Source organism: Micromys minutus (assembly GCF_963924665.1).
Source record: "Micromys minutus genome assembly, chromosome: 6".
NCBI lineage: Eukaryota > Metazoa > Chordata > Mammalia > Rodentia > Muridae > Micromys > Micromys minutus.
The window spans coordinates 23,143,925-23,158,427 of NC_137975.1; the positions used below are offsets into that span (position 1 = coordinate 23,143,925).

At 49.1% G+C, this 14,503-nt stretch overlaps 1 protein-coding gene across 2 annotated transcripts in view; it reads right to left on the minus strand.

The window, feature by feature from the left end:
- The window catches only part of RASSF5 (Ras association domain family member 5), a gene marked incomplete at both ends in the record, with an annotated part of 61,282 nt that overhangs the window by 20,715 nt on the left and 26,064 nt on the right, over window positions 1-14,503 (minus strand). For both annotated transcript variants that reach the window (XM_080918048.1, XM_080918049.1), the window contains one exon: window positions 12,766-12,887. In XM_080918048.1, coding sequence (XP_080774174.1) covers window positions 12,766-12,887 — 122 coding nt within the window. The remainder of the gene's footprint in view (window positions 1-12,765; window positions 12,888-14,503) is intronic.

Consider the following 14,503-nt stretch of genomic DNA (forward strand, 5'->3'; position numbering starts at 1 on the left):
GGTTAGGGACCAGCCCGGATGGACACAAGGGGGACAATTCCCTTGTCCCTTTCCTGCTCCTGGAAGCAGCCTTTCCCACGTGCTATGGTAACAGCTTTGGAGTCAAGGTACATCCCTCCACTACCCCCAGGCCCTCTACTCCATCCCTCCACCCCTATCCTTTCCCCTTTCCAGGCGCTAGGTCAGGTGAAATAACTGGAGAGGGAAATCGCTGTCTGGCCTGCCTGGAGAAGAAGCAGAGAAAACCACCGGGTCTAATGAGCACTTGCAAGTCCCAGAAGTGATGCAGGGTGAGGCCGATCCACCCTTCCATCCACAGAACTCCACCATCAAAGAGGCGGCAGACAGCACCAGGTTATTTACACGTTTTCCCGGCAGTCTGATGAAGGAGGCTCTCTGCCGGGCCAAGTCATTCCTATACTTAATTCTCCGGTGACTGGGCGGGCTAGACCAAATGCTTTGCTTACTTGGGACTGATCCTTCCAGACCGCAGTGGTCTGACAGCAATTTGAGCTACCATTGTTCGAGCAACAACCGTGTGTCCTGGGCGACAGCATGCTGTCTGCCATGGGTTTTAAACATTAAGTCGAGACCGTTAATTCCATTTTATGGATGAGGAAGCCAAAGCTTAGAGTCATGCAAACAGGCCAGGTATGATAGGGTCAGACCAGAGTTGTGACCCTAGGGTCTGTTTTCTGAGTCACTGAGATGTTCCATCAGCTGAGATAGGACTGTTGGGTGGATACTCTGCCAGATTCAAATGCAGAGGAACCTGGAGTGCCAGGCAGTGAAAGCACCATCTTTGGAAGCTTGTACTTCTAGGAGCACCAACTACACTTACAGAGTCTGATGGCCTGTGGAGCCCAGGCTGAGCTGGAGAGGTAGGCTCTCAGGACCCAAGTCTCTGTGACGGAGCTGCACACTCCACTCTAAGCAGTGGTTACTTTGTGAGGAGCCTTCTTCCCCCTCCTCAGCTAAATCTGAGCTCAGTATGGCTCCATCATTCCATAGAGAAACAAGCAGAGAACGGCGCCCTGGGGTGGTGCCTTCAACCCAGAATCTTCAGTGCTACCAGCTCCCCCTCCCTAGAAGGGAGAGAAGGAAAGACAGACAGCAGGCAAGAGATGATACAGTAAGGGAGCAAAGAGGATTTGCTAGGAGCCAGGGGAGATCTATCTCCCTGGGATGGACTGAGGAGGGGCTTCGCTCTGCCCACGCCCACCATCAAATGGGCATTTTAGAGGCTGGGAGGTTTTCCCCGGAGACAGTGGTTCAAGCCAGGAAGCTGAAATCGGCGCCCACAGCTGATGTTGATAGAATGAATGCTCAGAGGACGCCATCTACAATATCCTGCCCTCCTTGCCCAGCTGGAAAAACTCCACAGTTTTTAATAAAGCCAACCCCCAGGTTCAGTGGAGCAATCTAATACTCAGCAAACACAGGCCTCAGATCCTCTGTGACCACACTGTGTCCTTGGGGTCACAGTGCCACTTTGGAGGTACAACCTTCAAAACGTGTGATCTCAAGCACAGCTAGTAACAACCTTTCCCAACGCTAGGCCCGAGCCTCCCAAGAACCAGCACAAGTCTCTTCTTGTGCACAGCACATAGGGTACCAAGGAGAAGGAGGAAAACTGTCTTCTTATAGAGCATTGCTCCCTGCTATTCCAGACACCGCGAGCCGATGCTGAGTAGGGTTTTCAGAGGGCCTTTGATACCCACACTTGCTTAGCACACCCCATGACCTTCAGAGCAGGTATTATGCTCATTAAAAGTTTTTAATTTAATTTAATTTATTTATTTCTTACAGTCCAGTCGTTACCCCATCACCACCATCTGCCCTCCCACGGTTCCTCATCCCATTCCTTCTCCTTCTGTCTCTAAAGGATACCCCTACCCCAACACTCACTCACCCCATCCTCCGTCAGGTCTCCCCACTCCCTGGGGCCTCGAGTCTCTCGAGGGTTAGGCGTATCTTCCCTCATTGAGGCCAGACCAGACAGTCCTCTGCTGTAAATGTGTCCGGGACCTTGGACCAGCCTGTGTATGCTGCCTGTTTGGTGGCTCAGTGTCTGAGAGATCTCGGGGGTCTGGGTTTGTTGAGACTGCTGGTTGTAATTTGCCCATTGTATAGGTGAAAAAAAAAAAAAAAAAAAAAAAAAACCAATGGCAGCAACCTGCTCTACCCCAGGTCATCCTTTTCAAAGCCTCCTGACTCCTAGTAATACATCCTTCTCACCCACCACCACCTGCCGGTAGATTGAGGCTCAGAAGGAGGCCAGGAGCAAAAAGTCATCAAAGTTGAGACTGCAGGGTCCCAGGAGATGAAAAAAAAAAAAAAAAAAAAAAACTGGCAAAGATCATACCCAATAGAGCAAGTTGGGCAGCTTCTGTGGGGAAAACTCCTGACTGAGACCTGAAAGGGACGAAGCCTGTCTGTCCTGAGCATCTAGCTGGAATCACAACGTTGGCTAATTAACTATAGTGACATCGATTGGCCCTGGGAACGGAGGGGGTGTGGAGGAGCCTGGGCGATAGGACTTAAACTTCTAAGGTGTAAGCCACAAAGCATTGGAACTGCCTGATCTTGCCCATGGGGCCAGAACAGGACTGGGCCCGAAGTGTGCTGTGCAGAGCTCTACCTGCACCACGCAGGTTGTGGAACCCTTGGTAACTGGTGAGGGGCCCACTCCCCGACTCAGGGCCAAATGATGAAAGACATGACTCTAAGTCCTCCTTTCTGTCCTAAGTCCACTGCCCTTGTCATATCCATCCTGGGGCTCTGCCTGATCCAGACAAGCAGTGACATTGGTGGGGACTAGTGTGTTTGCCTCTATGTGTCTGCATACCACCTACGTGCGTGGTGCCCTCGGTGTCCAGAGGAGGGTGTTGGAGTCTTTGAAACCGAAGTTACAGATGGTTGCTAGCTGCCACTGGAGTGTCAGGAACCTAACCCAGTCTTTTTCTGGAAGAGCAGCCACTGCTCTTAACCTCTGAGCCGTCTCTCCAGCCCCGGTGTCTTAGTTAGGGTTTCTATTGCTGTGAAGAGACACCCTGACCAAGGCAACTCTTATAAAGGACAATGTTTAGTTGAGGCTGACTTATAGGTTTAGAGGTTCAACCCATTATCATCATGGCTGCAGCAGGACCGAGTTCCCTCGTTACAGCGGTGCTAAATTTGACTTGCATTCCCAGCGGCCTCCTTTCTTCTCACGCTTTCTCTTTTGTTATTCTCTCTGTTTGTTGAAATCTTCTGGGGGTTGGGGAGACAACTCAGTCAAGGAAGGGCTTGTCACTCAAGCACTGGGTCCTGTGTCCAATCTCCATCACCAATAACACAAGGCAAACATGATGCCACACACCTACGTTCCTGAGCTGGTGGGGGAGGAAACAGGAGGATCTCTTGGGGCTGTGTGCCAGCCAGTCCAGCTGAATTAATGAGTTCCAGGGTTAAGGTTGTGAATGACCAAGGAAGGCATCTGACGCCCTTCCCAGGCCTCTCATGTGCATGCACACACATGCATGAGTGTTCTCCACACACACCCTTACACATGCCATCCCCAACACACAGAAATAAGGGAAATAGCATTCTTGAGGAATGTCCGTTGAGCCTGGTCTCTGGCTAACACATGCATACAGACATAGATGTATGTGTTACACACGCGCGCGCACACACACACACACACACACACACACACACACACACTCCTCTGTCCTCTGCTTCCTGTTCCCCAGTGATGACCACACATCCCACACCTTCCTCAGAAGCATCCTTTCCCAAATGTCTTATTTAGGTTGAATCTTAAGACCACTATCTACCGTCCCTGGGGTGGCATTTCTGAGCACGACATGGCCGTGTAAAGCAGACAACTCAAGTTTTCCACAGACGACTTCCTGTCTCACAAGATAAGCATCTGTATACCATTTAAGTTAGGCTCACACGAGACTCACTTTCTCGGAGGCACTAGCCCACACCATGCTTACTTGCTTAACTGCTATGCTAAGAGCTCTGGCAAGAGTCTGGAGGCATAGAAACGCTGGGCAGATCTGAATTAACTCAGCCATCCACACCAAAAAGCTGACGTCCTGAAGAGCTCATGACCAGGCTGGGGTCAGGTCTGGAGTCTGTGCCTTTGTCGTCCTTTTTGTGAAACTAGAGAACAGTAGTGTTTCGGTTCAGCAACTTTCTCCCTCAGGTTCCCAGCAGGTGTGGCGCTAATCTTCCAGAATCTGGGTGGGTTGGCTGTGAGATTTCAACCTTCATGTACTACCTACAGAAAGGAAGGTCCTGCTGCCGTGCACCTCAGAGCTTCGGGAATGACCTGCCATCTTGGAAGCTCATTGCTCACAGGCTATGAGGAGCAAAGAGAAATGTCTCCAGGGATCCCAAGGTTTTAGGGAAACAGAACGGAGGTTCCAACCCTCTTTAGAGACAGGCTCTCAGGTACTATCCTGTTTTGAAGGTATCTGGCTCTGGCACACCAGAAATGAGTTCTTCCCATGGCAGGCAAAGTGGCCTTGGGAAGCTCCCATGCGGGGAAAGTTCTAGGTGCAGGTGAATTGTTGGGTTAGGTAGCACTATTGGAGCCAGATGTGAAATGGTAGGTAATTGGCAAAGATGTCATGGCACAGGATATGCCATGAGTTGGGTAGAGAGAGTTGCTTTCCTTTGGCACACATGGATGGGCTAGCATTCATCTGGCTACTTCTGAAATTCCCTGGGAGACGGACAATTGGTTCCTTCTCTAGGAAATGAGTCAGGACAGAAACTGAGGCTCGATTATAATCATGAAAACCAAGAAAGCAAATGCTGAAGAGGCCAGGTGGGAGTCTAATGCACCCTGTTCCCTCATTTCCCAAGCCTGCCAGAGGAGACTGTACTGGATCTTGGACCCTCTCTGTTGGGGTTCTATAAACCCCACCTCTCAGTTACCTAGCAACAGCCAGGTATACCCCACCCCTCAATTACCCAGCAGTGGCCAGGTATGCTCCGCCCCAGTGACCTAACACTATAAAAGGAGCTGCTTGACCCCTCCTCTCTCTCTTGGCCTCTCTTGCTCTTGTGCTCTTGCAGCCTTGCTCTCCCTCTTCCCTTCCCTTCCCCCCTCTCTCCCACGTGCTCATGGCCAGCCTCTACTCCTCTACTTCTCTCTCTCTCTGCCTCTACCACCCTCTTAACTCTCCCATGACCTGAATAAACTCTATTCCGTACTATACTGTTGTGTGGCTGGTCCCTCAGGGAAGGGATTCCCAACATGGGCCCCCCAGAGGCATCTCCCTTGCCCTCAGGCCTCGGCCGCACCTTCATGGGCCATATGCCCCCCACTCTCTTCATCCTTCCCCTAACATTGGTGCCGTGACTCTGATCGTTATCCTTTCACAACATTGGTGCCCTGTGACTCTTCCTTTCAGTGACTTTTCCTTTCACTGGTGCCCCGTCATCTTTTCCTTTACACTCTCTCTGCCTTTTCTAACATTCCTGCTAATGTCCACAAACTACATAGGTAGTGGGTTGCCTCCATTTTATGGTGGACAGAGGATGGCAGTAGTAACCACCCCAAGGAAACAGAGCAAACATCATCATCATCAACAACAACAACAACAAACACCTTCAAGAAGACCAAAGCAGTCAGCTGTGGGACAAATCCAAAAAGCCAAATGACACCGATATAACCAGAATCCTCCAGAGAAAATCAGCCAGAGGGTGTAAAAACTGAAGAAATGCCTACAGTTTCCCCAATTTTGAGGACAACATAAGCCCACACAGCCAAGGAAGCGAATGAACCTCAAGCAAAAGAAACATAGCAACAAAGGGCGCATGATACTCAAATAAGTCACAGGTCACAGTAAAGAGTGGCCCAGGCAGTGGTGGTGTACACCTTTAATTCCAGCTTGCAGGATGTAGAGGCAGGAGGATCTCTGAGTTCAAGGCCAGCCTGGTCTAGTTCCAGGACAGTTAGGGCTACACAGAGAAACTCTGTCTTAAAAACCAGACAGAGAGACAGACAGAGAGACAGAGAAAGAGAAACAGAGACAGACAGACAGACAGACAGACAGACAGACAGACAGACAGAACGACAGACAGCATAGGAAGGAGACCATGTCACATACAGATGACCCTGGACACAGAGCAGTTACAGGTGAAAAACCATGAGAGAAAATAGTAGAATTGGTGTAAAAAAAGAATTCACACTAAAGTAACAAAAGAAAAAGTCTTTGAGTTTAGAACTTTCAGCTCAGACCCAAAGACAAAAGGACCTCTCCAGACACGGGAAGCTGAAGGCTCGTATTTGCACACGCTCAACACAAGCCAGGTGTGTAACAAGTTCTGCCAAAGCTTGTGTCAACACATGACCTTTACAGACGGACAGCACCCTATTGCTAAAGGACACCTGGCTACAGAGACACAGTAGTGTTGAGGAGATGGCTCAGTGGGTAAGAACACTTCCCTGCAAGCATGAGGGACTAAGTCTGAATCACCAACATGAACTTACACATGACCGTACATGCCTGGAACCCCAGCATTGAAGGGCGGAGACCGGCAGAGGCCAACAACTCCTTGGCTAGTCACCCAGCACACGTGGCTGGCTTCAGGTTCAGTGAGAGACAGACTAAACAGGTAGAGAGAGAGGAAAAAAGCCACACAGCACCCTGTTCTGGCCTCCATATGTATACATGGATGTGGACCCGGACACTCAGGCTGAGGTATCCATCCCCCACAAACACCACATACATGTGCTCGCACACATGCAAGCGCAAAAAGCAAATAGTGATATGGGGTGGGGTGGGGGTACGGTTCCACCCTCTCAGAGGATAAGGGGAGGGGGAAGGGATTATGTAAGGGGGGAGTGGAGGGCAGGAGCAGCAGTCGGGATGTAAAATGAATAGAATAATAAATAAATATAAAGAAAGAAAAAGAAATACTAAACTTACAGTAATTCAAAGAAAGAGTGCTGCTAGGAATATTAGCTCAGTGGTAAAGCACTTGCCCAATATATGTGAGGCCCTAAGTTCAAATCCCAGCATCTCAAAAATTAAAAACAACAACAACAACAACAAAAAAAAACCAACAAAGTTCTGTAACTATGTAAGAAGGTGTTTCAATTCACAAAATGTTACCAAGGATAAAGACAGATACTTCACATCAGTAAAGGGGACAATTATAAGGACATAATAATCCTACAACTGTATGCACCCAACAATGGAGCTTCGAAACACAGTGTAGGCAGATAAGGTGCCACAGCCAGTTACTTCAGGACTGGGGAGGGTGAGACGGGAGGAGGGTTATGAGTTCCAGGCCAGAGGGGACTCCATATCCAGACCCTGTCTGACAAACAAACAAATCAAGGGCTGGGGATGTAGCTCAGTGATAGAACCTTTGCCTAGCATGCTGAAGGCCCTGGGCTCATCACCAGCACTGAAAATCACTGGGAATATATCTTATCTATCTGTCTGTCCATCCGTCCGTCCATCTGTCCATCCATCTATCCATCATCCATCCATCCATCCATCATCCATCCATCCATCTACCCACCCATCTGTCTATCTATCTATCTATCTATCTATCTATCTATCTATCTATCTATCTATCTATCTTTCCCTCAGTTAAATGAGCAAATCCACCAAGAATTTCCATGACAAAGAGCCAGGACCTTAACAGAATGCACACTCATTAAGCTTCAGGGAGGGCAAAGAATATAATAAAAATATACTGTATGAAAAAACTCAATGCCCCGCCCCCAACTAAAAAGCTTTTGTCCTTTCAGATTCTTTCTTCCTCTTCTCTGGCTCCCCCGTGTGGTGGTCCTGGGCTCCACACACAGTAGCCCCTCCTCCTCTTAAGGACCTGGTAAGCAAGGCCTGGAATGGAGACTGTGTGGGTAGTTCAAGGTTAGGAGTCAGGAGATTTGAACTCCTGCCCATGGAGTCAGTTCTCAGCTGCTGCCAGGCCCTGTAGAGGAATGACAGCGAGGAGGGGCGTGTCTGTCGATGTCTGGGGTGGGAATGCAGGCAGAAAGGGAACAGAGACCCCCAAGGTTGAAAGGCAGCCAGGTTGATCCACTCTGGAGATTTGAAAGTCATTTGTCCGTTGGGTGAAATGGAACAGGGTCACCTATACAGTGGCAGGATGTATGGCCTCTGTGGTTAGTCAGAGGAACTCATGTGCTTGCAGAGAGATAGCTCAGATGGTCTTTATGCACCCAACGATGGAGCTTGACACACAGACGTAAGGACCAGAGTTGTGGCTTTGGTCCTGGGTTTACTGCTTGGTGGAGGGGGGAGTCTCTATACCTTCCTTTAGCACAGCAGGTCACAGAAGGGAGTGATTTGCCCCTTCCCTTAGGACATCTGACCATATCTGGTTTGGGTTGTCAGATCAGTGGGTGGACTTTCACCCACTCCAAAGATTTGATCCTCAAAAATGCATGTACAGAACTGGGCATTGTAGCACACGCTTGTGATCACAGCGCTGGGGGTGTGGATCCTGGAGCTCACTGGCCAGCCAGCCTCAAGCTCTAGTGAGACTGTCTCAGAAAACAATGCCCAAAGTTGACCTCTGGCTTCCACATATGCACATATGTACCTGTACACACATGCACATATACAGCACACACGTACCTGCACATGCATGCATATATACAGCACACACATATGTACCTGCACACACATGCATATATATAGCACACACATGTACCTGCACACACATGCACATATACAGCACACACATATGTACCTCCACACACATGCACATATACAGCACACACATGTACCTGCACACACATGCATATATACAGCACACACATATGTACCTGCACACACATGCACATATACAGCACACACATGTACCTGCACACACATGCATATATACAGTACACACATATGTACCTGCACACACATGCATATATACAGCACACACATATGTACCTGCACACACATGCATATATACAGTACACACATATGTACCTGCACACACATGCACATATACAGCACACACATTTGTACCTGCATATACATGCACATATACAGCACACACACACACACACACACACAAACAAGTCAATAGAAATAAATAAATAAAAATGCTTGTATTCGAAGAGAAATGCCAAATAAACAAGCCATGTGGAGGAAGGCCAGGGCTAGAAGGTCCCAAGCAGGATGACACCAAGAGAGTGCCTGTGGCCAGGGAACTGCTGTAGGAGGAGCTGGTCTCGAAGGAGACTCAGGAGTCTGCTGTGGAGGAGAAATAAATGGGGAATAGGATTTGAGGAACGGGGGTATTTCGGTTTGTCTCTTATAATCTGTGTATCCATGTCCAAGAAAGTGTGTCAACAGCCAGAGGGCCAGAGCTGTCTGGTTCGGGAGAGCGCGGTCGGATGAGAACCAAAGCATAACCACAGCATCTTCTCTCGCGTCGTCACGGAGCGGCTAGGCCGCTTCACTGTGGGTGCACTGGGGTGCTACTGGGGGCTGTCATTACTGGGGTTGCATAGTAAGAGCACTTTCAAAGCCCCTAGACATAGAAAACACTTCAGGGTACCTCCCCTCCCCCCATGGAAGAACCCCAGCTGTTCCAGCAGTTTGCCTGCTCCTCAACTAGCAGCGGTGGCAATCTCAGGCAAATGGGCTGCATCTGAAGCCAGGGGCTGGGGAGGCCTGCAGAGACGTGTCTGGTCATACTAAGGGTGTCCAAGAGAAAGGCACCTAGGCTTCAGGACCTCCAATGAGAGACTCGTAAAACCAATGCTCTTTTAGCTGACGAAAGCAGGCAACCATCGTGCCTTCCCGAGGAGGGACAGGGACCACATCAGGGCCTCAGGAGTTTGCAGCAGAGGCTCTAAGCCATCCTGCCCCTCCCACATCTGCCTTCCCTTCCTCCTTCCTCTGCTGAGATAGTCAGAAATCGGCCATTATTGCTTTTAAAAGGTGAAGGTCAAATTCTATCCATAGGATAATCTCAGTCATATTTTGAAAAATGTATGAAGGCTTGGGAGTAGCAGTTCAGTAGTGGTTCGTGAACGCACAGGTTCCAGCTTCAACATATATGCACACACACACACACGCTCACACACATACATGTAAATGCTTGTACAGAGGGATACATGAAAATTCGTGTAAATGCTTTTTTTTCCAGTTGTTGAAAAATCTATGTTCTTCTTTTCCTTATGTAGCAAAAAGGAGAAATGCCACCAGATTGAGACCTTACAGTAGACATGAGCCTCCACCTAGCTGAACTCAGGCCCAGGCCTCTGCCTTGATAAATCCTCAGGAAGATGGCAAGAGGTGAGTTAGTTCAGCCAGGCGACAACAGTCAGGTAGAAGGAAGCACCTGCCTTTCTTATGTAACAGAACCCAAGCCAAGGCGGAAATCAGCAGGAACAGGTTTCTTAGAAGAAGCAGAGATCAGGGCCTGGCTTTCCCCACAGAGTCTGGCGGGGTACTGAAGAGTAGAGTCAAGCTTGTCCAAGACACATGCCACAGCACCCAGCAACCTGGGCCCACATAAGCTGTTTGCTGCTGGGGGCCGCTGGCTGGCACTGTGCGGGTTTCTTACAGCTCTGTGATGCTCCAGGGCTGTTTCTGTGATAGACAGACATGACTCAGTTAGCCAGAGGGTTCTAGGATGCCCTTTCTTCCAAGGAGGACAGGCTTCTGTTATCTGATGCACTGCTGGAAATCGAGCTCCGGGCCATCATTCTAAGTGACTCTGTGTGTGTGTGTGTGTGTGTGTGTGTGTGTGTGTGTGTGCACGCGTGCGCATGCGTAATAAGACCATACCCTTGTGTCCACAGCCCTGGGAGTTGGCCCGCAGCCTACAGAGGCTTTTCTACCTCTGTACGGCTGACATTTGGGGCCAGCTGCTGCCATACTGCCTCTCTGTGGGTTATATTGCAACATGCAGAACACTTAGCAGAACCCCTGGCCTCTAAGTACTAAGTCCCAGCTGACAAACCAAACCATCTCCAGATAAGGCCGGATGTCTTCGGAAGAGGGGGCAGATCGCTTCCTCCGTAGCCTGCTGTTCTAGACAGAGTATGAGAGACCCCAAGAAGCAGATCTAGGTAGTGGGGAACCAAGATCCAGGATGGGGGTTGGGTAGGGTTGGGAGCAGAAAGAAGAGACTTAACAGTACCCAAAGAGAAAGAGGAACTGGGGAAAGCAGTTGTTTAAATATGCTTTTAGGGGCTGGGCAGTGGTGGTGTACACCCTTAATCCCAGCATTGGGAAGCAAAGGTAGGTGGATCTCTGAGTTTCAGGCCAGTAGGCCATCGAGTCCAGCATGGCTAATGTAGTCTATCCATGGAGTTCCAGGGCAGCCAAGGCTATGCAAAGAAACCCTGTTCCAAAAACAAAAACAAAAAATCCATAAAAAGACCCTTGTAGGGATGTTGCTCTATTCACCCTCAGTCTTTTAAGGGAATGTTAATCAAAAGGCTGCAGGGTGTGTGTGTGTGTGTGTGTGTGTGTGTGTGTGTGTGTGTGTGTTTGTGTAGAAGCTCAGTCAAAGCACTGGCCCAGCAAGCTTCAGGTACCATTGCCAGCAGCGGATAAAAAGCAAAGCAAAGTAAGACAACATAAAACAAGTCTGCACTGCTAATCAGTGCTTCTCAGGTCTCATGTGTGGGCCAGGCTGTTGCCAGAGGCCTGGCTGCAGACTGTGCTAGAGTAGCCATGATTCCGAAGGCTGAGGAGGGGCGCCAACGCTTTCAATGTACATCTTAGGACCAGTTTGATATTATCCCTTATAGGCACATATCACACTTGTTTTGTAATGATGCTTTTCCATGGGAGCAAGCACAGAGACAGGAGACCTGGCATTGAAACACCATGGAGCACGTGCCTAGAGCCCGGGGGACCCGAGACTGCTCGTGAGTCCTCCATAATGCCTGTGTGTTTCCCTCTTCAGAGTCAGAGTTTGCTCCTCTCACCTGACTGTAAGCACAACACACACACACACACACACACACACACACACACACACACACATGCCATTTTTCTTAGGTGTATTGCCAAGTCCCCCATAGTGGAGACTTAAAATCTTGCTAAATTGATAAATGGGTAACACCATAGGACGTATTTACTTTCCCTGACCAGCAAGCCCTCAACCCAAAGGACAAGGCTCACATCAAATGTCACCTTCTTCGGGAGATCATTCTTGATTGATTGATTGATTGATTTATTGTTAGCAGAAACAGTTACACAGTGTACCTAAAAATCTTGGCTGATAGTCATTGCACACATGTCCCAGTATATACCACTCAGCTGTGCTACAACTCCCCAGCCAGAACAGATGCTCTCTGTGGCCCATCTGAAGTTATCATTTATTATGCTTTGATACATAACAGATATCTGATGAATGCTTAGCACAGCAATCAACACGCATTGTCCTCTGTCTGCGTCTCAAACCTTAAACATTACAGTGCAGATGCACGGCCATTCGTGTGCTTTGTAAACCCCAGAATCATGAGCCACTGAGGACACCATACTCCCATTGCTTCTGCAGAGAAAGAACATATGCCCAGCCCCTTTGAAGGTTGGTCTGAGAGTCTGGAAGGATCTATGATCTAAAGACAAGATGATGTGTGGAGCTTCAGGCCTTCTAGAAACTTCTCTAGGAATCACTCTGCCTCTACCTACACCCATAGCTGGATCAGAGCCCAGGGTCAGACGCACTTCATGGAGAAATCTGCAGGGCAACTTGTATATGTGGGCCTGTGCCACCCACAGGGGCTGCTCTCCAGCCTGGCCTGTGGGCTCCCCTGCTTACCTTGTTGAAGGTCGGGGTGAGGGTGCTTTCTGGGGAGTGTCTGTCCAGGGCAGGGCTGTCCTTCTGGCTGCAGTCCAGCTGGATCAGGCTGCGGCACTCTGGGTGGCAGGTGAATTTACAATCTGGAAGGAGAGAATCAAAGGGATGGGGGTCAGGAAGATGTCTACTTCCTCCAGCCAGGGAAACTGGGATTGTGTTTAGCACTGTTGGGAGAGCAGTGTGGTGGGAAAGAGGACCGTGTAAGGGTGAATGCTGACCTCTGTGCTGGAGCAAATGGTGGTAGAAAATGCTTCATACCCGTGCCGACGGCTGCCACCTACATCATCTGCTGTGACCCCGCATTTGTTATTGGGACCTGGAGTCTTCAGTGGTTTCATAGTCAGATCATCTGGCTGTATAGTGCCCATTCTAACTCATATCATATCGATAACCAGAGACCATATATCCCTGGGAGAGCCTTGCTTTGTCAATCCATAAAATAGGTATTATCCAGTCTGTGGTGTAAAGATGTTACCACAGGCATAAGAGGGTATGTCTGTAAGCACTAAAATCACCCCAAGGCAGCGTCACTATCATAAGTATTACCTCTCTGGCCCTGTCTAGACTAGCAACATTGGGGTGGTTTTTAACCCCTTTGGAATAGTCCACTGACAATATCCCAAACTTGGGGAATGGCGGTGTTCCCATCTATGGAAAGTAGAGGGTTAATGTCCAGAATTGAAAAGAACCTTTAGACTTTCATCCAGGGACTTCTTCAGAGATAGGAAATTCCCAGAAATTTAAAGGGAGGCACGCCATGGTACCACAAATGGCAGAGCATAGCCTGCTGTTGCCAATTTCTCAGGACCTTCCTCTGGAGCCTCTTTGGCAAAAAGGAAGGGCAGTCAAAGGGGCCAGGAGGCAGAAAGACTCAGCCAGGGACAGGAGGAGAAAAGGAAAGGAGGGTGGGGCTGGCAGAAGACAGGGTGGAAACAGAAAATGAAAGTGAATGGTCAGCAGGTAGGACAGTTCCCACAGGTGGCTGCTGGGTCCGCTGTGGTCCCTTGTCAGAGCAAAGCTTTCCACACACCTGACTGTGAAGCCAGGTGCCTGAGGTAAACCAGAGCAGGTGGGTTTTATGGAAGGGACCTCAAAGCCTGGGCTTACACCAGTGATCTGGAAATGGGAGGACCACTCTTGGTTGATGATGGATCAGACACCCTGAGAATTCTTTCTATCTACCAAATTTTACATTTTGTCACATGGTCTCCTTTTCTCTGAGCTGCCAAGCAGCATACTCTCTATCTTGGGTCCTGAGGCAGCTGGTTTTCTTCCTGGCGAATTCCAGAATGCAATTCCCGTTGTCCCCAGCTGCCTCCTTAAATCTCCCCAAGTGAGCTGCCAGGCTATGGTCCTTATAGAGAGACCCTGGCAAATACATCGATGTGCTTAAACACTAATACCAAAGCAAATCGAGGAGAAGAGAGTTTATTTTAGTTTACAGTCTACCATGAAGGGAACTCAGGGCAGAACCTGGAACAGGAACTAAAGCAGAAGCCATGGAGGAACACTGCTTACTGGCTTGCTCCTTATGATAGTATGGATGAGAATGGCCCTCACAGATGCTAGGTCCCCAGTTGGCAAACTGTTAGAAGGATTGGGGGTGTGGTCTTGGAGGAGCTGTGTCATTGGGAATGGTGTTTGAGCTTTAAAAAACCCACAATGGGGGCTGGAGAGATGGCTCAGTAGTTAAAAGCAC